Source organism: Tupaia chinensis, unplaced genomic scaffold (assembly GCF_000334495.1).
Source record: "Tupaia chinensis unplaced genomic scaffold, TupChi_1.0 Scaffold000232_1, whole genome shotgun sequence".
NCBI classification, from domain to species: domain Eukaryota; kingdom Metazoa; phylum Chordata; class Mammalia; order Scandentia; family Tupaiidae; genus Tupaia; species Tupaia belangeri.
In genome coordinates, this window is record NW_006159708.1 from 2,606,419 (window position 1) to 2,634,198 (window position 27,780).

Genomic DNA, 27,780 nt, shown 5'->3' on the forward strand with positions numbered 1-27,780 from the left:
GCCTTTGAGACAACTGGTAATTAGCAAGACATTCTACATTGTTTAAACCTAATTTTATAAAGAATTCCCTTGCCTATGTACAATACCACCTACTAGAGATAATAGTTTTTGTACTTAGGAACACTGCCACTTTCTTAGAGATGACTTGTTGAGAAGAGTAACACTATGATTTAAAGCTTGCAGTAAAAATGCCAAATGCTGTAAGTATGTTGGAACCAGTTTATTCTTGTGCTTAGTAGAACTGTGAAATAGTTAAGATGTCTTAATCAGGTCATGTGCTGATATAAAGGCACCTCTTTTGTGTTTCATTCTTTTATCTCACGTGGTAGTGATTGATGTCTTACACTTTTCATCAAGTATGTTTAATGTGAAAATTAAAATTTCAGGTATCTCTTAAAGGACTCCTAGTTACACTTTGCAGAGGTAAGGGAAGACTTAAATTTGGAAAAATTTTGTTGACCATAGTGATGATTATGACAAAATGAATATTTGTTGTACTTAAAGGTAAAGAGCTTTGAGTTGTGAAAGTGGAACTTTTTACTATTAAACATGGCTTTTATATATGCATGGTCCAGTAATTTTATTCACTGTCAGTATTTAATATCTTATTAACATTTTCTACACCTCTCATAATGTATTTTAAGTTACAAAAAATTGACCGGCAATTCTAATTTAAACATGAAACTAGATACTGAAATAAATTTCATACTTTCTTATAAAGAGGTCCTGGTTTTTCTGTTTTCTTTCTTTTTGTTTTTTAGTTGGGGTAGTAATTTGAATTAGATGTGTTGTACAGTTAAGACTTTTCAAAGAGTTACAGACTTCGGTTATAGCTAAGCATACTTGGAAAAGTTTAGGACACTGTTTCTCAAATTTGAGGACCTAAGGACCCCTGAGACCGTTTCGGGGCCAGTTTGAATAACACTTAGTGCTATTATTTTAGGTTATAATTCCCTGCTTGGTGCCATTGTAAGCAACACAATACAACCCTATGCGATAATATAATTCATGTTTAGTTATGAGTTGGTTATTCAGGGGGTCTAGGATATGTTTTATATGATCAGCAAAATTAAAATTTTTTAAATTAAAAAATTTTAACAATGCTTATATAAAACAACTGGCTCCTATGTATCTGCAGAGCCCCGTTTTAAGAAGAACTAGGGGGGCCAGCACGTGGCTTGGTGGTTAAGGATGCTGGACTCCCACATCACTGACTGCAGTTCGAGTCCCGGACCAAGCAGCTTGTTTTCTCACTTTCCTCCTTTCTCTCTCACACGCTCACTCTCTCACTCTGTCCCTCTCTGGTCACAATAAAAAATAAATAAATAAATAAGGTTAAGTAAAATAATTTTAAAAAACTAGGATAAGATATATCTAAAATATGTTTGATTTTCTATAATCAAGCTGTTGATGTAAAGAATTTATAGATATAGTACCAGTAGATGGTGTAATGGTTATGTTGCTGGACTCTCACACAGTCGACTGGTTTGCATCCCAGACTCAGCAGCCTAAAACTCACACCTGGTGCCTGTACATGCTCAAAGTCCCTAGAGAAGAATGGAGAAGGGATTGCAACAGGGCATTCCCCCCAGGGGTGATGTATTGTTTTCTCTCTCTCTGGTTAGCACATGCGCCCTAAAGCAAAAATCGCTCTCTAAAAAAAATTGATATATGTATATTTTGCTTATGGCCATGCTTTAGAGTAAAGGGATCAAGGCAAAGATATAGTCATAATTCTCAGTTATCTAGTAAAATGGGTTTCACTGGTTTTGTTGTGGCAGTTTAAAGATATTTAGCTAAAAGTATGTTGTATCATTTCTGTTAGTCTTAGCACATGCTAGTTTAATGTTTGCGATATGCTGTTATTCAGCTTTCCCCAACATTTATAGAATCTTTTTATACATGTGAGATAGATCAACAAGGTTTCACAGTATTGGGTTTGTGTGTGTGTGGCAGGGGAGAGATTATAAAATAGAGAATATTGTGAGGTTTGAGATTCCTCAGAAAAATTTATCTTCTCTCGGTATAATGAAAAAACGTTGAAAGAGTCCAATTTCCTATTATCCAGAATAATTTTGTTAAAAATTGCCTACCTATTAAATTATGTTCCTGGAAATTCTGAGAACCAAATACAATCAATTACCTTATCATGGCTGGCTTTATGGAGAAAAATAATAAATAGTCCCTAAGCTGACTGTAACAAGCATTTTATGAAATATAAATAAAAAAACAAGGATTGTGTGTCAGAATTTGAGCTATCGTGTCCATGTGACAAACTTTTAGTACAGTACTACTGTATCACCAGTTTGAGGATTTTTTGATTATTATTTCTTTATAATAGGTAAATTGAAAATAAGCTTAGGAAACTCCTGTGTTGAAATCATTAACAGCACCTAACCCACGTCTCCATTGTACATGAAGTAAAGTGCCCTTTTTTCCTGGTTCTAAGAGGAAATCTGATCCTGTTTAAGAACGACTGCTGTTATGTTTGCATAAGAGCATAATGGCTATAGAATCAGTCGGATTTACTTTGTACCTAGAATAAATAATTAAGGGCAAGTTCTACATTTCTCAGAAACATAAAAGGGAATCCAAATACCAAAAGTTTGGGAAACAGTGAAATTTAAAAAAGCTTATTTCCTGCATGATTTCATAGTATTTTAATATGACTAACCATACTCTTCTTCCTGACTTTCCTCAAAGGCCATAAGCACAGTTTGAAAAAAACCTGGTGTGAGTAGAATGGTTAATGAGACAGCAAAATAAACCAAAAGACCCTACAAAATAATGATATTGATTTAAGGTTAATTAAATAAATGACAGCCAGAAATTTTTTGGCTTTTAACTTCAAATATATAAGGCATAGCTAATTGATTAGGTTTATGTAATTAAATCTAATAGCCAACAGCATTTTCTGTAATTTGTGTAACATTAAGCTCACTTATGTAAAAACCTAAAATATTCTAAATACATGTATAGCAGAGGCACACAAAGTCAGGAAAGATTCACTTCCGAGAAAGTGCTTAAGGTGTATGTAATATTTTCTAATTAAGGTAACATGAACACTTATTTTTGAAATGGAAAATTTACATAGGTTTGAAGTTTGTCTTGAACAGGGACATTTTTAATAATAAGAATTTTGTTAATATTGAAAGTATAACTATGAAATATGAACAAACTAATGGTTTTAACATTTTAATTCTGCTTTGCGTGTGTCTGGCCTAAAAACCAAGTGTTAATAAAAGAGTTATTTAGGAAGATAAATCTTGGACCAATCTATAGCTTAATGATTAAGGGAGCCAGATGCCACATGGCTGCCTGTGGTTTGAGTCTCAGTTCTGATAGACTAAAAAACATTCTGAGAATGTGTGCGTGTGCCCACACTTCCAACAGGACAGAGAAATAGAGGAGAAAGGATTGTGGTGTGAATACAATAGCATCGTCACCTTTGGAGGTAGGGAGGGTGTTTTGTCCCTCTGTCTTTGACCTTCTGGCAATTATTTAAAAGAAAAAATTAGATAGGCAAATTTTGATTAGTCCAGGATTACAGTTTAATTTTTATGTAGGATATTTAACTCTCCAACACCACCTAACAGTCTAATAGGTTATCCAAAAATATGTGAACTTGGAGAAAAGAGTGTGGATGGTTGATTACAAACTCCATTCTCACCTTTCAAAACTACCCTACTAAAAAACATGCTCTACTAATATTGGTGGGATGGTATTATCATCTTACTTTAATATAAGGCATTGTCCCACAGGGGTTCTTGGTTAAGATTTTCTCTTCCTGTTAAAACAGGTATTTTCAAATTAAAACTATAAAAATTAAAATTAATATAAATTCTGCTGCATGTTAAATATTTATAAAAAGACTGTGGCATACATTTGCAAAAGATGTATATAGAATGCAGTTAATAAGTGAATAGGAATTTGACAGAAACGCTAGTGTCTTAAAATTTTTACAATTTTTCCTCTACAGTTTAAGAACATCTTAATTTCAATGTGCAGTCCAGTTAAACTACAAATTATATATCCTTTTATATTACCTAGTATGTAGTTGTTTTTGTGGGTTTTTTTGTCTCTGGTAAAATGTAGTATTAATATTTTGTAATGATATAACAAAACAAAATGTTTAACCTGATGTGGATATTATCATCTAGGGGCTTTTTAGTTAGTACCATGATCTTGTCATCTGATTACTTATTTTAGTATAAATGCTTTATAAAGTATTGGGTCATTGGCAAAGTCATGATATATTCTTTCACGTTGTCCTATGCAAAAATAATGTCATGACTTTTCCAACCCAACAGTTGTATAATATTTTTCAGTCATGTATTTAATTGCATTTTTTTACTTGCTATGAAATAAAAATTTCAACCTATGTGGTCTTATGGATTCACTGTTAACACTTTTGTAACAATTTCTGTTATTTAGAATGTAAAAAATGTGGGTAATTCATTCAGTAAATACTTATTATGCATCTGGTATGTTTCAGACACTGAGAAAAACTGTTGTAGACAAAAACTTGATTGTGCACTGCAGAAAATGTGTGACCTTTTAAAAATAGTTTTGTATGAAATCAGATGTATGTCATCTGTCTACATATTTTTGTTTTTCATTATACAAATCCCAGAGTCCCAGTTATCAGTGAAATCACTTTCTGATTTCTGAGAGCCTCCTCTATTTCCCATTTTTTTTCAAAGTAATTTTTGATCCTGGGACTCTAGTTATTGAACCATTTCTCTGTCATTTTAGACTTTTGTGATGATCTACTTCCTTTTTTTGTTTGTTTGGTTTAGAGCACATGTTCTTGCTAGAGAGAGAGAAAAAGAGAAAGAGAAAGAGATAGATTACCCCTTAGAGGGATGGCCACGCTGCAATACCTTCTTCATTTTCCTCATGGGATTTTGGGCATACATGCTCATAAGCCCTGCATGTTTTTCAAGGCCCTGGGTCCAGGACTTGAACCATATAGTTGCCCATGTGCGATGCAGCCACCTTAACCACCAGGCCATTGGCTGGTCCCAGGTTGTCTACTGCTATTGGTCCTAATTTCTCTTTCTAAATTCCAACTATAATCCCACCACAAACTAACTTCTCTTCAAAGTCTTTATTTAGATTATTTTTAATTTATCAAAAGTTTTTTTTTTTAACCTTTCTATGTTTATTCCAGGTTGACTTTTTTTTTTCTTTTTTTTAAGTTTCCTTATTTCTTTCATAAGAGAGAGAGAGAGACAGGTACCCCCAACCAGGTCCTCATCTCAGCTCACCTGAACCCTGAGCACCTTCATTCCTTGCATGATTAGAGAATTCGCAGGATGTAAACCCAGGTCCTTTCTTTTGTGGGCCCAGGTGTGTTACCGTTGTGCTACTGCCTGGCTGCACAAATTCATGCTTTTGATTAGTCTTTTAGAATCTTACAGGATACCGCCCTTTCCCAGAAAATAAAAATCTTTTCATTTTTTCTTTTATTTTTTATTATTTGGAAGAGCTCACCAATTAGTCTCATTTCTACCAAGATACATACTTGTGGATGGTCCCTAATGATCCTAAGAATCCAAAATGCACTGAGCATTCACTAAATCTAAAATATGTTCAGCTTCTGGGCTGATCCTATAACCTAGTGGTTAAGAGAGCCAGATTCCATATGGTTAACCATGCAGTTTTAATTCTAGCCCCCACTGGTCTGGAAAAACATCCCAGACATGTGTTCCCCAAATCCTGATGGGCTGGGGAAAAGGAGGTAAAAGGACTGCAGCATGACCATGCTCCCCTGGGGGTCTTTTCTCCCTCCCCTCACACTCTCTGTCTCTGGTGAGTGCATACACCCTCTGGCAATTAAAAAAAAATAAAACAGATATGCTTCTATATATTAGGTCATTGGGAGAGTCATGACATTTTTTGTTTTTAAATTCATTACATTTCTTTTTTTTTGAGAGAGAGAGAGAGACTTTGCTATAGGGCGCATGTGTTCACCAGAGAGAGAGAAAGTGAGAAATCACTCCTCAGAGGGGATAGCCATGCTGCAATCCCTTCTCCACTGTCCTCTTGATTTTGGGGGCATACACACACACACACACACACACACACACACAAACACACAGTCGACTATGTGGGAGTCCAGTGTTAAAACCATTGTACCATCTGCTGGTCTCTATCGTTATTAATCTTCAATTTGACCAGGGAGAGATGGGGGGGCGGGGAGGGGGTGGAAGCCAACCACCCAGGTCTGGGACTTGAACCACAATTGGGCATGTGTGAGTCCTTTTGGCCCCTTTCTATGTTTTTCTATACAAAATGCATGACTTTTCCCAACAATCCCTAGTTCATACTCTCTCACATGTCTTATACATACTAAAAATGAACTCAAGCTTAATAGAGTACATAACATTTAAAAAATACAAAGTAATTAACTTAGTACTTCTTTAATTTGTCAAAATAGTCACATTCTTATAAATGAAATTATTTCATCACAGTGTATTCACTGATTGTGGCTCTTGCGATCTTGTGGCATCCAGGAACCTGGCTGAAACGTTTTACCAGTGCTGGTGGGAGCCACTGAGGGTTCTTCCTTTCCGAAGTATGGAGCAGAGGCATGCCCTCTAATCTGAGTTTGAACTGGTGGAGCCAAAAGTTCCTCATTGGTCTCTTTACTGATGAGTTTTTCTTTTTCATAAAGATCTTCGCTTTTTATTTTTATTTCTTCTCTATAGTTTTCATTCGCTAATACTTCCTGCATGTATATAAGTGGAAGAAATTATTAAACTTCTAGTTAAAAACCCAAAATACGTGTTTTATAAAAATAAAAGAGCCAACAAGAAATAAAATATGTCATATACATGATACTTGCTTTGCATTTAAATAATATATAGATTATATGTAAGATAAGTTTGAAAAAGTTGATTAAATACCAGTGTTATATGAATGATACAGTTCTGTCTTCATTTTAGGTTGTAACAGAAAGATCTCAGGATTGTAAAATACAATAATTTATTACCCAAAAAGCAAAAAAAAGTTAACATGAAATATTACACAAGAACAAAGTTAAAAAAAAGGAAAAAAGTATTATACTTTTTTATTACTTAATACTTATTTCTGCCTTAAGATTCATCATCAGTGGCAGTACAACTGGAGAGGAAGAGATGTACTATTTCTTAGTGTACATGTAATAATTTGTTTCATTGCAGAATTAAAGTATGAAGTTAGCCCCACTCCCTGAAGTGCCAGAGCCGCTATTTCCCGATATCTGTTTCCCTTTCTCCTTTAAAGTGGTAAAGCAGGAAAGAGGAAGACCAGGAAGAGAGTAAGAGTTCAGCACACCCTGGACAGCAGTTCCAGAGAGGCACTTTGTGATTAGAAATACTTCCTCAAATCAGTGCAAACAATTAGTGCAATGCAGTTCTGTTCCTCAGATTTCTTAGCCTATCCAGAAGAACCTATGCCAAAAATTATGACTCTATTTTATTACTGTATTTCATTGAACACAAGACTATCACATTTAAGAGGCATCACTATTACATGTACATTAAAAAAGAAAGGCAATTAAAAATCATACCCTATTTCAGGGGTGTTAAAATCTGCAAAGATGCCCATTTTTTTTAAAACCTTTTTCTTTTCCTTTTCTTCCTTTTTCTTTTTAGAGATTTTTGCTATAGGGTGCACCCTCATGTCAAGGGATAGAGAGACAGGAAGTGAGAAATCATTCCCTAGGGTGATGGCCACACTGCAGTCCCTTCTCCATTCTCTTCTCAGGATTTTGGGCACACACACACACACATGCCCTGTGTGAGTTTTAATCTGCTGGGTCTGGGACTCAAACTGCAGGCAACTATGTGGGATTCCAGCAACATAGCCATTATGCCATCTGCTGGTCCCTGTTTTCTTCTTTTTTTTAAAAAAGATTTTTGCCATAGGGTGCACGTGTTCACTAGAGACAAAGAGAGGGAACGTGAGAAATCACCCCCCATCTCCCAGGGGGATGGCTACACTGCAATACTTTCTCCATTCTCTTGAAATTTGGGGCATGCACACACAAGCACCTGATGTGATTTTCAAGCCCCAGGTCTGGGACTCAAACTCTTTTTGCTTATCTATTATTTTCTGATTTGTCTTTAAGAATACTTATTCCAGTTTGTAATAATGAAAAAATTAAAATGTTAACATAATGTAAGTAATATCTGACTACTGACAAAAATAAATTCTCCCAAGTTATTTTTAAATTTCAACAGTTTTAAACAAAAGATAAAGGACAATATCGCCTCTTAATGTATGATGCAATCTTTCAAGTAGCATAGTCCTTTGAAAAGGTAAGCACTGATATTTAACGTAATGGCTTATACTTACAGAAGAAAAAGTGTATGTTTGGTTATAGTATTACAGATTCTTAGTTTTAGAGGTGAAGAAGGGCCCAGATAATCAAACTTCTCCCTCCACACACACACACACACACACACAAACACACAGTCGACTATGTGGGAGTCCAGTGTTAAAACCATTGTACCATCTGCTGGTCTCTATCGTTATTAATCTTCAATTTGACCAGGGAGAGATGGGGGGGCGGGGAGGGGGTGGAAGCCAACCACCCAGGTCTGGGACTTGAACCACAATTGGGCATGTGTGAGTCCTTTTGGCCCCTTTCTATGTTTTTCTATACAAAATGCATGACTTTTCCCAACAATCCCTAGTTCATACTCTCTCACATGTCTTATACATACTAAAAATGAACTCAAGCTTAATAGAGTACATAACATTTAAAAAATACAAAGTAATTAACTTAGTACTTCTTTAATTTGTCAAAATAGTCACATTCTTATAAATGAAATTATTTCATCACAGTGTATTCACTGATTGTGGCTCTTGCGATCTTGTGGCATCCAGGAACCTGGCTGAAACGTTTTACCAGTGCTGGTGGGAGCCACTGAGGGTTCTTCCTTTCCGAAGTATGGAGCAGAGGCATGCCCTCTAATCTGAGTTTGAACTGGTGGAGCCAAAAGTTCCTCATTGGTCTCTTTACTGATGAGTTTTTCTTTTTCATAAAGATCTTCGCTTTTTATTTTTATTTCTTCTCTATAGTTTTCATTCGCTAATACTTCCTGCATGTATATAAGTGGAAGAAATTATTAAACTTCTAGTTAAAAACCCAAAATACGTGTTTTATAAAAATAAAAGAGCCAACAAGAAATAAAATATGTCATATACATGATACTTGCTTTGCATTTAAATAATATATAGATTATATGTAAGATAAGTTTGAAAAAGTTGATTAAATACCAGTGTTATATGAATGATACAGTTCTGTCTTCATTTTAGGTTGTAACAGAAAGATCTCAGGATTGTAAAATACAATAATTTATTACCCAAAAAGCAAAAAAAAAGTTAACATGAAATATTACACAAGAACAAAGTTAAAAAAAAGGAAAAAAGTATTATACTTTTTTATTACTTAATACTTATTTCTGCCTTAAGATTCATCATCAGTGGCAGTACAACTGGAGAGGAAGAGATGTACTATTTCTTAGTGTACATGTAATAATTTGTTTCATTGCAGAATTAAAGTATGAAGTTAGCCCCACTCCCTGAAGTGCCAGAGCCGCTATTTCCCGATATCTGTTTCCCTTTCTCCTTTAAAGTGGTAAAGCAGGAAAGAGGAAGACCAGGAAGAGAGTAAGAGTTCAGCACACCCTGGACAGCAGTTCCAGAGAGGCACTTTGTGATTAGAAATACTTCCTCAAATCAGTGCAAACAATTAGTGCAATGCAGTTCTGTTCCTCAGATTTCTTAGCCTATCCAGAAGAACCTATGCCAAAAATTATGACTCTATTTTATTACTGTATTTCATTGAACACAAGACTATCACATTTAAGAGGCATCACTATTACATGTACATTAAAAAAGAAAGGCAATTAAAAATCATACCCTATTTCAGGGGTGTTAAAATCTGCAAAGATGCCCATTTTTTTTAAAACCTTTTTCTTTTCCTTTTCTTCCTTTTTCTTTTTAGAGATTTTTGCTATAGGGTGCACCCTCATGTCAAGGGATAGAGAGACAGGAAGTGAGAAATCATTCCCTAGGGTGATGGCCACACTGCAGTCCCTTCTCCATTCTCTTCTCAGGATTTTGGGCACACACACACACACATGCCCTGTGTGAGTTTTAATCTGCTGGGTCTGGGACTCAAACTGCAGGCAACTATGTGGGATTCCAGCAACATAGCCATTATGCCATCTGCTGGTCCCTGTTTTCTTCTTTTTTTTAAAAAAGATTTTTGCCATAGGGTGCACGTGTTCACTAGAGACAAAGAGAGGGAACGTGAGAAATCACCCCCCATCTCCCAGGGGGATGGCTACACTGCAATACTTTCTCCATTCTCTTGAAATTTGGGGCATGCACACACAAGCACCTGATGTGATTTTCAAGCCCCAGGTCTGGGACTCAAACTCTTTTTGCTTATCTATTATTTTCTGATTTGTATTTAAGAATACTTATTCCAGTTTGTAATAATGAAAAAATTAAAATGTTAACATAATGTAACTAATATCTGACTACTGACAAAAATAAATTCTCCCAAGTTATTTTTAAATTTCAACAGTTTTAAACAAAAGATAAAGGACAATATCGCCTCTTAATGTATGATGCAATCTTTCAAGTAGCATAGTCCTTTGAAAAGGTAAGCACTGATATTTAACGTAATGGCTTATACTTACAGAAGAAAAAGTGTATGTTTGGTTATAGTATTACAGATTCTTAGTTTTAGAGGTGAAGAAGGGCCCAGATAATCAAACTTCTCCCTCAAAGCAAATATATGAGGAAAGAACAATGTTTATAGATATTCTGGTAATATTCACAACACAAAGCAATTCTCTGTGAGTAATTTACTTTAGTAGCCATGGTAACTAGGAGTTTAGGTACAGTTGCAACAAGTGAGGATGAGAGTAATCAGGCTTCCTCTTTCGCACATTCTTTAGAATTCTGTGGGGTGTTCCATCACACATCACGAAAGACATTCCTCAATCATGTTGGAAATCATCAGGTATTTCCAGACAAAATTCCATAAGCCTATACTCTTCAGGTTCCTGAGGCTTCAAGGAAGCTCATTCTTTGGAGCAGAATGAAAGGTTCAGGGTCAGGTTAAACTTGCACTAGTAACCAGAAATTGCTATGGATCTTGCTTGGTTTGGTGTAATAGGATCAGTTACATAACCCGGATCTGCACAATCATACTTTATTCACCTCTGCTGTTGTATCCTACAGGCTGGTATGTGCATATACCTTCTCAATAAAAGGAAGGGGGCGAGGAAATAGCCATTGATCTTTTCTTTTCTCCTGCCTTCACATAATTTCTTTTTATTCAATATTACTCTTCCAAGTTAGTTTCTGAATTTCTTATAACAGCTATGGACAAATGAAAAGCCAATCTGAATATGTTAATTATTTTTACATAAGACAGATTAAAGATTTCAGAGTTGAAAAACATGGGGACTACTTAGAAAAGAATTTCCCTTAAAAAAAAATTATTACCAGGCAGACCCTTGCTAACAGCTTCCAGGAAAATTAAACAGAGCATAAATCATTTATAAAAGGAGATCTAGTTTTGTAAATATTTGGAATTGACAAAATGAAAATAGTTAGATGGAGAACGTAAGAACTGCAGACTCCAAAGACAAACAGAAATGATCTCTTCAGTCTATTTTAGAGTAGAAACTATATAAAATATTTTCCCAGTTTCCTTAGAACAGTATCAACTTAAGACTCAATATGTTCATCAATTTATAGTATGCTTCAATGCTTGTGCAGAGATCAACCAAGAATAAGGGGATCTTTCTTAACATAAATGTTTGTATTTTTAAAATGAATATTTTTCATATTACTGACTGCTTTTATTCATGTTGATAAATATTTTTCTTTGACATTTTAAAAAAAGATGGCTGTTTTTTATTTTGTCACTTGTATTGTACCATGATTTACTTAACAACTATCCCTACTGTTGTTTTACTTCACTTCTCTATTAAAAAAAACCACTGTGATGACCATTCATGTACATAACTTTTGGCTTAGCAGGGCTCCAATTCCAAATTTATCTACTGCTAGCTGTGTGACACCAAGAAAGCCATTTAACCTTTTTCAATCTAAATTTCTTTATCTGAAAATAGAGATACTGTTAACTCTTAACAAAACTGTTTCCTAAGATACCTGACTATATGCCAAATGGAAGTCACTTCCTTCTTTTTGTTTCCCTTAAGCAATCTCTGAAGTTCTCTTAAAAGTTGACAAGTCTATGCAGATAACAGATGATGCCATAGTCTAATGTCAACCAGATGATACTATTGATTTATAGTAAGTATAAATCTTATTTATATGTGACTGCATATGTATAATACACCTTAAATACGCACACGTATCCTCTTCACATTGTTAGTTGCTCTGAAAGTTTCTCAATATTGATTATGAACATGGGCTCTAAAGCCAGACTACCTTTATATATATCTGTCTTGCCATTTACTAGCTGTGTCACTCTGTGAGTATAAACTCTATGTCTCAGTTTTCTCATATGTAAAATGAAGATAACAACACTGTCTTCCTCGATGGGCTGTTGTAAGGATTGGGAAAACACTGGTGCTAGTACAACAGAAGAAAGTACAGATGGATTTTAAAATAGTGATCATTTACTCCATTCCATTAAAATATAAAAACACTAACTCATATTCATCCCATTTGGAGATGGGTAAGGGTGGTAGTAAGATGTCATCTACTAGTTTTCGGCCAGGATGGAGCATCCAATATCAGGCTAGTCCTTCTGCCATAAACAACTAGAAAAGTGGACAAAAACTTATTAAACTTTCCAGATACTGGATGGTAGGCAGTGCAGTGCTGTGATTCCTGAGAGGAAGGGAAACAAATGAGAAAAGCACTATATCACCATAGCTTTCTGCTTAGAAACATGGGCTGCTGGACAGAATGTGGGAACCCAAGCAGAAGATGGTGGTCTCATGAGGCTAAAGAGAGATGGTTGTTTAGAGAGGCTGAGGAAGCTGGAATATGTTGCAGAGTAGCAGAATATATAGAGCATGAGTTCTAGAAATCTGCACAGGGTCCACTTGAGTGTTCATTTGAGTATTAAGCTGTACATGTACAGGATGAGGTTCCAAGAAGCCAAGAAAGGCAATTTCTGGATAAAGAATACTGGGAAGAGGAGCTGGCAGGTAGCATGGTAGATAGGGGTGCTGGACTCCCACCCACATGGCCAACCACGGTTCAAGTCTCGGACCTGGTGGCTTGCTTTCTGACTTCCTCTCTCTCTGTCTCTCTCTGATCAAACTGGAAAATAATAATGATAATAATAATAAATAAAGTTAAATAAAATAATTCTTTAAAAAAAAAAAAAAGAATACCAGGAAGCTATTAAGAAAACTGAGCAACTGCTGGAGCTTGTACTGGACTAGGAGACTTTCAGGTTCTAATGAATGTCAGCCAGAGATATCTCATCAAACACCTGAGGCATTTAATATGAAGATCTCAGAAAGGTCACTTCTTAGCAGTAGGGCTAACCTGAAATGAGCGTAGTGTTTACTGTGGACCTGTGCTGTCTAAGACAGAGCCATTAGCCACATGTTATTTAAATTTCAATTAGTAAAATAAAAAATCAGTTCCTCAATTTCTCTGGCTACATTTTAAGAATTTAATGTGATTAGTGACTACCATATCAGAATGTGCAGATATAAAATATCCCTACTATTGAAGAAACTCCTAATAGCCTGCATTGTTCTATAAATTACCCTAATAAAACTTAAAAATAGGTTTCTGGAAGTTGGAACTAATTCACATATAAATTAAAAGGCCTCCAGAACAAAACTGAATATTTTCTGAAGAAAAATAATAAAAGCCAAGCATCAAACAACATAATGATTGGGACCAGCAGTTAGCATAATGGCTATGTCGCTGAACTCCCATGTAACTGACCGTGGTTGAAGTCCCAGGCCCGGGGGCTTAAACTCACACTGGGCATGTGTGTGTGCATGCCCAAGATCCTGAGAGGAGAATGGAGGAGAAGGGATTGCGGTGTGGCCATCCCCCCTGGGGGGGTGATTTCTCACTTTCTATCTCTCTGTCTCTCTCTTTCTGGCTAGCGCACGCGCCCTATAGCAAAAACCTCTCAAAAAAAAAAAAGGGAACCAGCAGTTAGCGTAATGGCTATGTCGCTGGACTCCCATGTAGTCGACTGCAGTTCACGTCCCGGACCCGGTGGCTTAAAACTCACGCCGGGCGCATGTGTGTGCGTGCCCAAGATCCCGAGAGGAGAATGGAGGAGAAGGGATTGCGGCATGACCATGCCCCCTGGGGGGTGATTTCTCGCTTTCTGTCTCTATGTCTCTGTCTGTCTGGCGAACGCACACGCCCTATAGCGAAAACCTCTCCAAAAAAAAAAAACCAAAAACAAAAACCACAACATAATGATTCAATATTCATCATACAATTAAAAAAAAAAAAAGTGAAGAAAAGGACAGGGTGACCCCAAAAGTCAGTTAATAGGAACAGACCTAAATATGATAAAATGAGTAGATAAGGACTTTATCACAATTAGTATAAAAATGATTTGGGGCCAGCTTGTGGTGTTGTGGTTAAGTTGGATTCCATATGGCCAACTGCACAGTTCAAGTCTTAGACCCAGAAATTTGAAAAACATGCTGGGCACATATGCATGTATGCCCAAAATCCTGGAAAGAGAAATGGAAGAGAAGGGATTGGCATAACTGATCCCATGGTGGGTGCTTTATCACTTTCTTTCTGTCTCTCTCTGGCAAGCACATGCACCCTTTAGCAAATTAAGACAAAATATGTGTATATATGTGTGTGTGTGTGTGTGTAGGAACATATATATACATATATACCATTTATAAACATATAAATATATATGTTTATGTACATAAATATAGCTATATTTACATATATATTTATATGTATATAAATATAGCTAAATAAAATAATATAAATAAATAATATATATACATGTTATAAATGTTCAAAAAATCAAGGGAAAAATAAACATGAGGAAAGAAATGGAAACTAGTAAAAAGAATTAAACAGAACTTCTAGAGGTAAAAAAATAAAATATGTACAAAATAAAAAAATAATGGCTCTGAAAACAATGCATGGAAAATGTACAAATTGAAGCAAGAAAGATTATAAAAAGAAGAAACTTAAAATATGAGCAGAGCCAGGAGCTAGCAGGTGACATGGTGATTGGGGCACTAGACTCTCACATGGCCAACTACAGTTCAAGTCTTGGACCTGGCAGTTTGCTTTCTTACTTTCTCTCTCTCTCTGTCTCCCTGTCTTTCTTTCTCTGGTGAATATGCATGCCTTATAGCAAATTTAAAAATAATACTACTAATAAATAAAATTAAATAATTCTAAAAAAAATATGAGCAGAGCCTCAGTAAACTGAAACAGTACCAAGCAGTCTAGCATACCTATAATAAGAGTCACAGCAGAAAATAATAACTAATAATACCCAAATAGCTAAAAATATCAATTTACATATTCAAGAAAGTCAACAAACTCCAAGCAGGATAGCCAGAAAACCAAATCACATCAAAGTCAAATTGCTAAAACTTAATGATAAAAAGAAAATCTTATCACCAGCTGTGATGGTTAATTTTGGTTGTCAATTTGACTAGATTGAAGGATGCCTAAAAGACTGGTGAAACATTGTTTCTAACTGTATCTAAGAAAGTAATACCAGACAAGATTAGTGTGTGAGTCAGTGGGCTGAGAGAGCAGTACCTTCAACCTGGGTAGGCACCATGGAACTGGCTGGGAGCATGGGAGGCACAGAGGAAGTGGGGCTTGGTTACTTTTTCTCTCTCAACCCTTCCTCCCAGAGTGTGACATGTGTACTATTCCTACACATTTGTCTGCTATATGACCCAGGCTTTGGCTGCACTTGTTCTTGTCAGCTGTTGACCATGTGTTCCTCCAACAAGACATATTCCAAATTCTTTAAACTTTGGATTCTGGACTCATATCAGCAGCTTCCTGATGGTGCTCAGGCCTGTGGTCTCCCAAGGGCCCCAGATCTCAGATTGGAGCTGCACCAGTTTCCCTGCTTCAGAGTCTTTCAGCTGTTTCTCCAGCTTGCAGACAGCCTACTGTGGGACTTCCTGCCTTGTAATCATATGAGATAATTCCTTTAATAAATCCCTTCTTTTACACATATATTTATTCTGTTGGTTCTGTTTCTCTGAAGAAGCTTGACCTACATCAGCTACAGAAAACAAGACAAGAAGCAAAAAGATGAAACAGCACTGAATTCTCATCAGAGATAATGCAAGTTATAAGGCAATGAAGAGATGTTAAAGTGCTGAAAGAAAAGAAAAACTGTCAACTTAGAATCCTATATCCAATAAAAAATATCCTTCAAAAAGAAAGGCATATCGTTTTCCCCTCAATTCTCTTCAAAGGGAAAAAGAAAGAAGCAAAACATTTAAGTGACACAAAAATGGAAAATTATCTGTTGATGATGTGTATGATAATATCTTCAATTGGATTAATGTACAGTGTATTCATGCTAGGAAAATTCATTTTGAAGCTGTAATGATATACAGTAATTGAATGCATAAAAGACAATTTAAAATTTTAATGGAAAAATTAAGTTTTTTTAAAAATGAAGGCACAATAACATTCTCAGACAAAGAACACCTGAATTTGTCACAAATAAACCTCTACTACAAGAAACACTCAGCTGAAAGAGAACAATGTAAGATGAAAACTTGAATCTACACAACAGAATGAACAATGCCAGAAATGATCACAATGATTTTGCTGCAGAATAAAGCACTAGATTTTTGGACACTCTGATAGGTGCTGCATGTCTTAACTCAATGTTCACTCACTGCAAGTTCCCTGAGAACATGAGGAACATCACCACATTCAAACTACCGCTATGGATTCTAAGGCTTATCATGACTGTACTCCTAGGGAGAGAACTTCATTTTTAAAATTTTTTTATTAGATATATTTTTGCTATACGTCATGTGTGCTCACCACAGACACAGAGTAAGAGATAGAGAGACAGAAAGGGAGAAATAACCCCCCAAGGGGCAATGGCCGCATCACAATCCCTCCTCCTCCATTCTCTCCTTGAAATCTTGGACACGCACACACACGTGCTTGACATGAGTTTTAAGCTGCTGGGTCCAGGACTTGAACCATAGTTGACTATGTGAGAGTACAGTGATGTAACCACTAGACTATCTGTTGGTCCCTGAAGAGGACTTCTTAAGCTTTATAAACCTAATTTAAGAGAAGCAGAGCCTGCAAGTCCAGAGAACTGTTGTTACCATATGCAGTCATTTAATTAACACCATTTGGCCTCATTACCTCCAAACTCCTATCCAACAAAAACCTCTGTTCATCAAGCCTTCCACATCTTACCCTATTATCCTGGTTCAGGTTTTGGGGCAGTACGTCAATAATGGTCCTCTTATCTATGCTCAGCTAAACCTTACGGAGTTGAGGGGATAAAAGACAAACTCACCAGTTGTGGAAAGTATTATGTACTGAATATTTGAATTTATATTATATTAGAATACATATAATATTATATATAGTTATATATAATATTTATATTATTTGAATTTATATTATTTTTTCTGTCAAAATTATAAATAATCATTATGAAAGATTAGATTGAAAAGGGGGTATAAAAGAAAATAAAGAGCCCTGAATGCTTTAAACATATTCACCACTATCTTTGCAGTGTGGACAAGTTAGTGGTCATAATCGTTATTTATTTATTGCACCATTCATTAATTTAGTCATGTGAACACAAGCCCCTAAAATGTTGCAGCTCAAGTCCTTTCCAATGCTGTTACTTTGCAAAGAATAAGAGCTCTTTGGGTACCTATGCTACTGTTATATTTCATGTTGCAAACTGCTATGTGTGATAATAAAAAAGACATTTAAAGTCTTTTTTTTTCCTTTTTAAAGAATGCTCACTTAACAGACATGAGGCATGATATAATCAGTCTAGTTGTCCCTTCTCAATCATACAGTCCCTTATGCAAAATCCTAGTATACATAATTTTTCCACAATGGTAAGGAATTCAGCTCTAATATACAGTTATAGCTATGGGAGATATATGAGATAACAGAATTGGATATTTAGAGTACAGAAAGATAGTAAAACAGATGACAGAATTGGATTGGAGATCTGTGCAATGATGCATTGGGAGAGAGAAGGGAAACCAAGACTATATAAAACTGGGTGATGGAACTGTACTCTCATATCTGAGAGGAGAGAGAGAGAACACCAAAGGCTCTCTGATGAAGTTATCATGACTGGAAGAAAGTTTAGATTGTCTAGTAACTACTTTAGGAAGGGAAGGGGTGAGGAAGATCTGAGTTCAAAAGGTTATCCAAAGAGTTTTCTATCTCAGATATTCAAGTTATTCTGTGTCTCTGGGCCACATTCAGACCAGAAGTGAAGGAGTGGACAATTCTGAGTCTATACAATTAAATGGAATTGAATATTTAGATATAGATCTAGGCATACATGCAAAAACATTTTAGAAATACCACCTGTTATTACCCCTACATGTAGTGAAAAAGGGAAGGTAAATACAAATACACATATTATTTTGCTAATATGTTTAAGGTTTGTGGGCTTATTGTGATGTGTAAATAAAAATTATTAACTGTTTTCATGGTATCATTCAAGATCTCACTTCCCTCCCCCAACTTTTTTTTTAATAATTATATTATTTAACTTTATTTATTTATTTTAATTTGAGCAGAGAGGGACAGAGAAAGAGAGGGAAAGTGAGAAAGCAAGCCACCAGGTTTAGGACTCGAACTGCAGTTGACCATGTGGGAGTCCAGTGTCCTTAACCACCACACCACCTGCTGGCCCCAAATTTTCTCTTTAAATGACACAACCAAGTCACATGAGAATTCTATTAAAAGGATCATTTTAGTAAGACTTTATATTGGGTCTTTAGAAAAGTCATGATGTGGGGATTAGCAGTTAGTGTGATGGTTATGTCAATGGACTCCCTTGTAGTTGACCACGGTTCGAGTCCTGGACCTGGTAGCTTAAACTCATGCCATTGACGGGTATGTGCGTGCCCAAAACCCCAGAGGAAAATAGAGAAGAAGGGATTGCAGCGTGGCCATCCCCCTGGGGAGTGATTTCTCGCTTTCTGTCTCTCTCTCTTTTTCTGGTGAGCACACGCGCTCTAAAGCAAAAACTTCTCCCCCCAAAAAAGAAAGAAAAGTCATAATGTGTTTAATGGTGTGACATTCATATTAAATAAAAAATTTATACTAACAGACTTCAAAATTATTTGAATAATCATTCAAAATAATCATTAATAGAGTTCAAAATTATTTGAATAATTTTTATTTTGATACACATAAAAATGGAATACAGTAATGCTTGGTTGACTCTTTATTAGGAAATTATAGTTTACTCTAGAAGTGCTATTAGTCCAGAAAGATAAAAGGCAGGTTGAATAAATGTATACACACCATGCCCCATTTCTTCTTTGATATTTTGACTCCCTACTCCTTTGGAGTTTAGTATTTATACAAATGGTCTTCATTTAGCTTCAACTACTTGTAAATTCCAAGTATATCATATATAATTATATTCAAAAGTAGGTTCAAAACACATGCCAAGACAAAATCTAAATATGGTTAAAATAAATTTAACAGTGCTTCATTGTTAGAAAGTTTTCTATGTTCAAGAACAAGTAAAGACTGAGGAATTAGTCTTAGGCCCGTGTCACTTGCTTCTTTTTTGGATGACTATGGAAACAAAACCATGGCTTATTATATAAAGTTATACTTAAAAATGATAAATTAGCAGTACACTTGTGACAAAAGCTTAATGTAAATTTAGACTACTAGAACTAGATACTTTTCAAAATGCACATAAGATAAAGATACAATGAAACTTTTGGTCTAAAACATTTAAATTACTATGTTCTCCCAAATCCATACATTTTTCACCTCCCATCAGACATATAGGTGCTAAATAGAGGATGATTGCAACCTTCATAGTTCCATTCATTTCTTTTTGTAATTTAAAGAATATATACTAACAAACACTTTTATTTTATGAATATTATAATATTTTAAGTATAGAAACATTGCCTTTGAATCAATTAAGAACATTTTTGAAGAATACAAAGGGATTTAGTAAATAGATTGTAAGTGAAAATGTGGCATAAAATATGTCTCAGGACCCCATGCTATAGACATTTGATTACCATATGATGGTCACATTCAGAGTATACCACAAGTAGCCTACCAGAATATACCACAAAGCCCCCAATTGCAACATAATTATAGTGCAGTTTGGTGTTTCAAAATGTTCTAAGCTGAATATTCCTTTTACTGTCAATTTTGTAACACCCTGAGAAACAATTCAGACCTAGCAAATGCTTAGAGAGATGTCTAAGCTTGAAAATATTGCCAAATTGTTTAATTAAACTACATTTTCTAGTTCTACAGGTTGAACTGCCAGGATGAAATCATAAGTTATTAGATCACCCTTTTTTAGTCTATGAAAGACAGAAGAAAAAAGGGGGGAGGCTCATAGGTCACTAAAAAATATTCTGTGTTCAGACCCCAGGCAATGCCTGCTAGATTAGTAATCAAAAATGAATTTAATCTTGCTGGGATGGGAGTAGAAATAAAAAGAGTAAATAAATGACAGAGCTTAGGTTAGTATGATAGCACTTGGTTGCTAAGAAATCTATTAGAATGAAACAACAGCCAAGTGAGTTATGCTTTAACAGAAGCTGCTCCTGCTCTGTGTTCTTGCCAATCACTAGTGTGCCTCTGCCAAATCAATGTCACATTTAATTTATTCACATTCAAATCTATTGCAAACATCCTTTGATCAATTACAATAATAAAAATGTAAGCTGAGTTTTGTTGTGTTGATATGCTTTCTTGAACTTTCCTCCTGCATTTTTTCAAAATATTTCTAATTGCAAATTGATCTTAATGGTTGTTATTTGGGGGGACAATTCTAAGGTTTGTTTATATTCTTTGCTGGCTAGGAATTTCTGGCATTGAGTCTTTTCTCTTTGAACCTAAGCCAGATTATTAATTAAATCTCGAAATGTCACTAAAATGAACTAATCACAGAGCTCAAGTCATTAATAGTTTTGCAGGTGGTATTCCCTTTAATAAATGTACTTCCCTATATACGCAAAAAACGACCTCTGAGCATAAAGACACAATTATTTAATTGAAAAAGAAATTTAGCAGTTAAACATTAATAAAAAATAATTAGAATCACTTAACTTTATTCCTATTTAATTGAATTACCCTGGTGAGAGACAAAGAAAACCTTGCTCCCTTGTGTGAGAAAAGACCATAATCCCTAAGAGAAAAGGCAATGTCGGGTCCCCATGGCTTTCCAGGTTTGGCCTCTGAGAGAAAGAAAGAAATGGTAGAGAGGCAAGAGCCCCAAAGGAAAGAGGAGGCTCCATCTGTGAGTTATTGCTAACATTTACTGAGCTATTATGTGCCAGCTGCCATAGGGAGAAGAGTCCTTCTCTCAGTAGAAGGGTTGGGCAAGAGATGAGACTTATATAAGAGTTAAAGAAGCTACAGCCTGGGCTTTACAGAGCCTTCTCTAGTGAATTGAAAATGTCATACCCAGAAGTTGCACTCTCTAGGACTTGCAGGTGACAACAGGAGCCTTGAACCTCAAAGATATATTCATTCTCTATGCAGTTTTCATCTTTTTTATACATTTAACAAATATACACTAAACAGTTCAAGGCCCTAGAGACAGAAAACAAAACCTTCTTTATTTTATTATTTTATTTTGCCATAGGGTATGTGTGCTTGCAGGAGAGAAAGAGAGGGAGACACACGGAAAGAGGGAATGTGAGAAGTCATCCCCCAGGGGGATAACCACACTGCAATTCCTTCACCATTCTCCTCTTGGGATTTGGGGAACACATGCACCAACACCAGCATGTTTCTCAGGCCTCTGGGTCTGGGACTTGAACTGTGGAGTTAGCCATGTAGGATCTAGTGCCTTAACCACTATGCAATCTGCTGACCCACAAAACCTTCTTACAGAGCAAGGAAAGAGAGCATGAGAGGCAAAGAGGAGGCTATGTAGACTTACATAGGAGGCAAGACAGGGAAGACCTTGGTAGGTGTCAATGGCCAATTGTGTGGCTAATGTTTATGGATCCTTTCTACTTTCCCAATCACTCATTTATTGGTTCATTCATAAATTACCTGAGAGCCCACTGTGTATCAAAGACAGGGTTAAAACACAAAACTTCTACCTTGTGTTCAAGGAATTTAAAATCTAGGGAATCAAGAAGAAAAAGTAATTAAATTACAATGTAACTTCTGTGATAATATTAAGTAAAGGATGTTAAGAAAATGCAGAAGAAAAGCTGGTATCCTGATTATTCAGAGTGCAACTGGGAGGTTAGAGATGACTTCCTAGAGAAGGGGATGTTTGAGACTTGGTCAGTGGGAAGTAACTACTGAACTGACAAGAGAGGGGACATTCTGGGAAGAGGTAATCAGGTATTCAGAGGACTGGAGGAGCAAAACAGCACAGCAATCCAGGACCCTGTAAGTGGCTCATATGATATGCAAGGCTCAGAACGTGCTGAATCTTGTGATGCAATATTGGAATATTTAGATTTTTTTTATCCTGAAAACAATGGCAGAACATTTTAAATTTTGATGCAAGAGCAAGATTTCCAGATAAAATACAGAAGGCTCAATTAAATTTGAATTTCAGATAAATAACAAATTTTAAAAATGTTTATTGCTAATACTAACACTTAAATTACTCATTATTTATTTGAAATTCAAATTTAACCAAATGCACTGTTTTTTAATTTTTAAAAATTTTTAGGTAGGGTTTCATCTTTTGTTAATAATCCTCCTATCTCAGTCTCCCAAGCAGCTGAGACTACAGATGCACACTGCTGTGGCCCGGCTTTTTTGGGTGGGTGGAAAATCAAACCCAGACCTCCCCTGTGGCCTCAGCCTGGTAAGTAGCAGTATCTACCAGCACATACTACTGTGGCTAGGCCTTTACTAAATTATTTGCTAAATATGGCAATCATAAGCAATGAAATACTTTTAAAAAATGTTTTTAATTATAGAAATTAGACTGAAGGGAGATAAGACTAGAACAGTGAAATCAAATGGGATGCTACTGATGAAATGCACAGAAGTCATTAGGGCAGGAACCAAAGCAATGGTAGTAAAATGGAGAAGAAAAGGCAGATTAAGATATTCAAAAGGAGAAAAGTCTTGGACACCAAGTATGTGGAGGTAAAGGATACAGGAGAACCCTATTTCTAATAAGTGATGACAGATAACGCCATTAACCATAATAGGAAATTCAGAAAAAGAGAAGTTCCATTTTCAATATTCCAATTTTGAGATGTCGGTAGGATATCCACATACTAGGTCATCAGAAAATCATGATGCATTTTTTTGCATAGAAAAGCAGAAAAATACTCATTATTTTCCTGAAGATCTAATATTTTGTATCAAAACTGCTAGCTTCTTCTTCATGACCAAACCTTTGAACACTGAAGGACTTCAGGACTCAATTCTAGGCCTCTTCTTTTTCTATTCTCTCTCCTTGGGCAATAATTTTTAATCTTTTGAATTTAAATACTGTCTATATATGTTGAAGAACCTCAAATTTTTACTTTCAGGCCTGACTGCTCCCCAAGCCTCAGAATCATGTATCCACCTATCTAATTGACTATGATGTTGAATGTCCAAAGACTGCTGAGGTTCAGAGGGCTAACATAGGGTCACACAATTAGCCTACATTTAAAACAGGCTTCTGCCTCCATTATATTATCTTTCTACTACTCTTTATTGCCTTGCACAGTTCTCAGCAAGCTGGCCACATGGTTTAGCATATTCTGGGCTCAGTACAGTGTTGCCTGACTGCAGTGATCCCTGACTCCTAGTGGCTTTGCCTGTTTCAGTCAGGTCTCACCTCCCTTTCCTTAAATTGAGTAAGACACAGACAAACTCCAAGGTATTATAACACCCAACCTCACAATCATAGAGAAGAGCCTTCTAGCTGATAAGCAGCCCTAGAACTTAATTACCATACTCTCAAAGTAGCCTCTTTGACATATCAAATGCACAGGAGTGGGCAGGCTCTGAGGAGGGGGAAGAAGAGGTTAACTGAGGTGTCTTCATGGTAGGAAAAAGCCCTTCAGCCAGTAGCAACTAAATCAGCCTCCCTTACCATTTCTATTTTCCCTTACCACCTACATCCGCCTAGAACTAAATCTTAGCAATTTTTCCTCCAATATGTGTTTGTTTGTTTGTTTAAGGGTTTTGCCATAGGGCACTTGTGCTTGCTGGAGAGAAAGACAAAGACAGTAAGAGGGAAATGAATTGAGGTTTATGTGTGACTAGTGTGCTGGGCATTTGCTTTTCAACAATTTGAGTAGTTGACATGTAAATATTTTCTCAAAAATATTTAAAACCGGGACCAGCAGTTAGTTTAATGGCTATGTCGCTGGACTCCCATGTAGTCGACCGGGATTTGCATCCTGGACCTGGTGGCTTAAAACTCATTCCGGGCGCATGTGCGTGTGTGCCCAAGATCCTGAGAGGAGAACAGAGGAGAAGGGATTGCGGTGTGGCCATCCTCCCGTGGGGTGATTTCTCGCTTTCTGTCTCTCTGTCTATCTCTGTCTGTCTGGCGAGCACACACACCCTATAGCAAAAACCTCTTCAAACAAAAATTTAAAACCATACTGTTTCTGTTGACACAAACAAAATTATATAAAATTGTAAGAAATATTTTGAACATTAAGATTCAGTATTTTGGGAAAAAAAAAAAAAGAAGAAAAAGAAAAAAAGAAATCATCCCTAGGGGGATAGCCACACCACAATCCCTTCTCCTCCATGCTCCTTCTGGGATTTTGAGCACAAACGCACAAGTACCCAGCGTGAGTTTGAAGTCTCCAGATCCAGGACTCAAACCACAGTTGGCCATGTGGGAATCCAGCACCTTTAGCAGCCACACCACCCACAGTCACCCAACATGCATCTTGAATTGTGTGTTTCTTTCCATCTTCATTGCCAACATTTCTTGCCTAGACTATAATTGCTTCCTAATTGGTTTCCATGATCCTTTAAGGTCTAATGTCCACAGAGCAGAGTAACCTTTCCTGCTACTTCCCACTATCAATTCCCACTAACATTCCTTTAAAGGTCCTCAGAACAAAACCCTAACTTGTCTGGGACAGATATGGAGATTCTCTGATAAGGAAAGACTTGCTTCCTGGATGCAGAGTCCCCTGAGTAGGCATACATCTCACCTGCAGAGAGCTGCCTTGCTGATAGTTTCCCTGGGCAGCCCAGTGACTGAGTGAGGCAGGCGCTGTTTATGAAGGCCTGGCCACTTCCAAACAGATGTAGGAAGACTGATGGGCCACGCTCGCTCCATAACTCCCCACTGAGTTGGCTGAAGCTCTGTCGGGCTTGCAGCACAATTTGACTTTGTCTTCTGTCTATTCCTATTTCCTTCCTCTTCCTTTCACAAGGACACTTAATAAAAATCTTCTATCCCAGCTCCATGTCAATGTCTGCTTCTGAAGAACACAATCCTGACAAGGCCCCAGGTGACCTGGTTGCTGCCTACCTCTCCTATCTCACTGCCTGTCACTTTCCTCTTTGCTTATTACCCTCCAGCCTCACTGGCTGCCTCTCTGTTCTTCACACACACTGTACTTTGCTTGGCTCGTTCCTGTTCTCTGCCTGATTTCCCTCTTGTTCTTCACATGGCTAGCTGAACTTCATGCTTAAGTGAGGATTACTAACTTAAAGAAAATTTTCCTGGCTAATCTATGTCACGTGACCTTCCCAATCACACAGTAGTACAACTGAAGTTTACTTTATAGTGCTTATCATATTATCTCATAATCTTCATTATTTACAAATTTGTTTATAGGGATTTTTGGCTAGAATATTAACTCTTAAGAGCCAGGACAGGAGTGTGTGTGTGTGTGACATCCCTTGCATCAGGCTTAGCACATTATGTAGGTATTGAAAAAGTATTTGTTGAATAAATTAGTATGTGGCCCTTATGGGGTCTAGCTCAAGAGCGAGGTCAGGGCTGGAAATCTCAAGAATATGTGGTGGCTGAGGCCATTGCCAAGGATCAGACTGTTCAGGGAAGAACAAAAGAATAAGAGTCAAAGGCCAAGGACAGATCCTTCATGTAGATCACCAAAATTTAAGAGGCAAAAGAAAAACAGGAACTAATAGCAAATTGAGAAAGAATAATCTGAAAAGTGGGAGAAAATCATAAAAACATTGGTAAGGGGAGCAAACACTGATGCCTCACTCATATTCTCTCAACTTATTTTGTAGCTTTCTGAACCATTTTATTTTATTTTATTTCAAATTCTTTTATACATTCAATCATGTTATTTAGCTTGCAAAGTGAATATTCCAATATGTGTACACTTCTCTCCAGTCCACTTGATAATACTATAAAGTTATCTTCAATAGATAATACCCCATTTCTTTGCTCCATTAATGCTATGATTCTTTATTTTTCTCCTTAATGTCTTTTCTCAGACTCTACTCCTTCACCCACCCTCTTCCCACACTATATCGGTATTCACAACCATTTACTGTGTTTCTATATCCTTTAGTTATTCAGTTTCGGTCATAGAGTGCAGACACTCAGCATATATTAAGTGGAGACATACAATGTCTCTCCTTCATAGCCTGGCTTGCTTCACTCAGCAGTAAACCTTCCATATTCTTCCACTTTCTGTCAAAAGCCAGGTCTTGTTTTTTTATGGCTGAGTAGTATTCCATAGGGTATAAGTGCCACAGGTTTTCAATCCATTCATCTGTTCGTGGGCATTTGGGTTGGTTCCATTTGCATGGAAAACATTTTTCTAACCCTTCACTTTTAGTCTATGTATGTCTTTACCCATGAGGTGGGTTTCCTGTAGGTAACAGATAGAGGGCTTCTTTCTTTTTTTTTAAATCCATTTAGCTAATCTGTGATTGGAGAATTTAATCCATTAACATTCAATGTTATTATGGCTATTTCCAGATTTGTCCTGACATTTAAGTTGGCCATTGCCTTGGTTGACTTTTATTCCTTTATTTCTGGCTGTTCATTCTTTAGTTTTCCTGGAATAGTACTCTTTTCAGGGTTTCTTGAAGAGCGGGTCTGGTGTTGGAAAATTCTTTCAGGTTTTGTTTGAGAAGATTTTAATCTTTTTTCCCATATGAAGGATCATCTTAGAGGATAGAATAAACTTGGTCGAAATTGTTTCTCTCTTAACACTTTCAATATGTCTTCCCATTCTTTCCTTGCTTGCATTGTTTCTGTTGAGAGGTCTGATGTTAGCCTGATGGGATGACCTTTGTAAGTCACTTGTCATTTCTCTTGTCAGTTTTAGTACTTTGTCTTTATTTGTGGTCTTTGCCAGTCTGGCTAAGATGTGCCTTGGGGAAGATCTTCTTGGGTTGATTCTAGTTGGGGTCCTTTACATTTCTTTTTTTTTTTTTTTAATTTATTTATTTATTAATTCACTTTACACCATCACAACACACAAATGAATTTTCCATCCAAAATACACTGTGCATTGTCTCAATCAAGTACATCCACATATATGTTCTCAGCAAATAATTTTCCAATTCTTACGTCCTGCATACCTTGCCCTTTGTCTTGCCATCCCTGATTCCCCATCCCCCACCCTCTGCTATGTCCCACCTTCC

At 36.4% G+C, this 27,780-nt stretch overlaps 1 protein-coding gene across 1 annotated transcript in view; it reads right to left on the bottom strand.

The window, feature by feature from the left end:
• Positions 1-8,768: 8,768 nt before the first annotated feature.
• Positions 8,769-27,780, bottom strand: part of NDUFAF2 (NADH:ubiquinone oxidoreductase complex assembly factor 2) — a 186,895-nt gene continuing 167,883 nt past the window's right edge. The window contains exon 4 of the mRNA XM_006148331.3: positions 8,769-9,092. Within this exon, the coding sequence (XP_006148393.1) occupies positions 8,841-9,092 (252 nt within the window). The 3' untranslated portion in view covers positions 8,769-8,840. The remainder of the gene's footprint in view (positions 9,093-27,780) is intronic.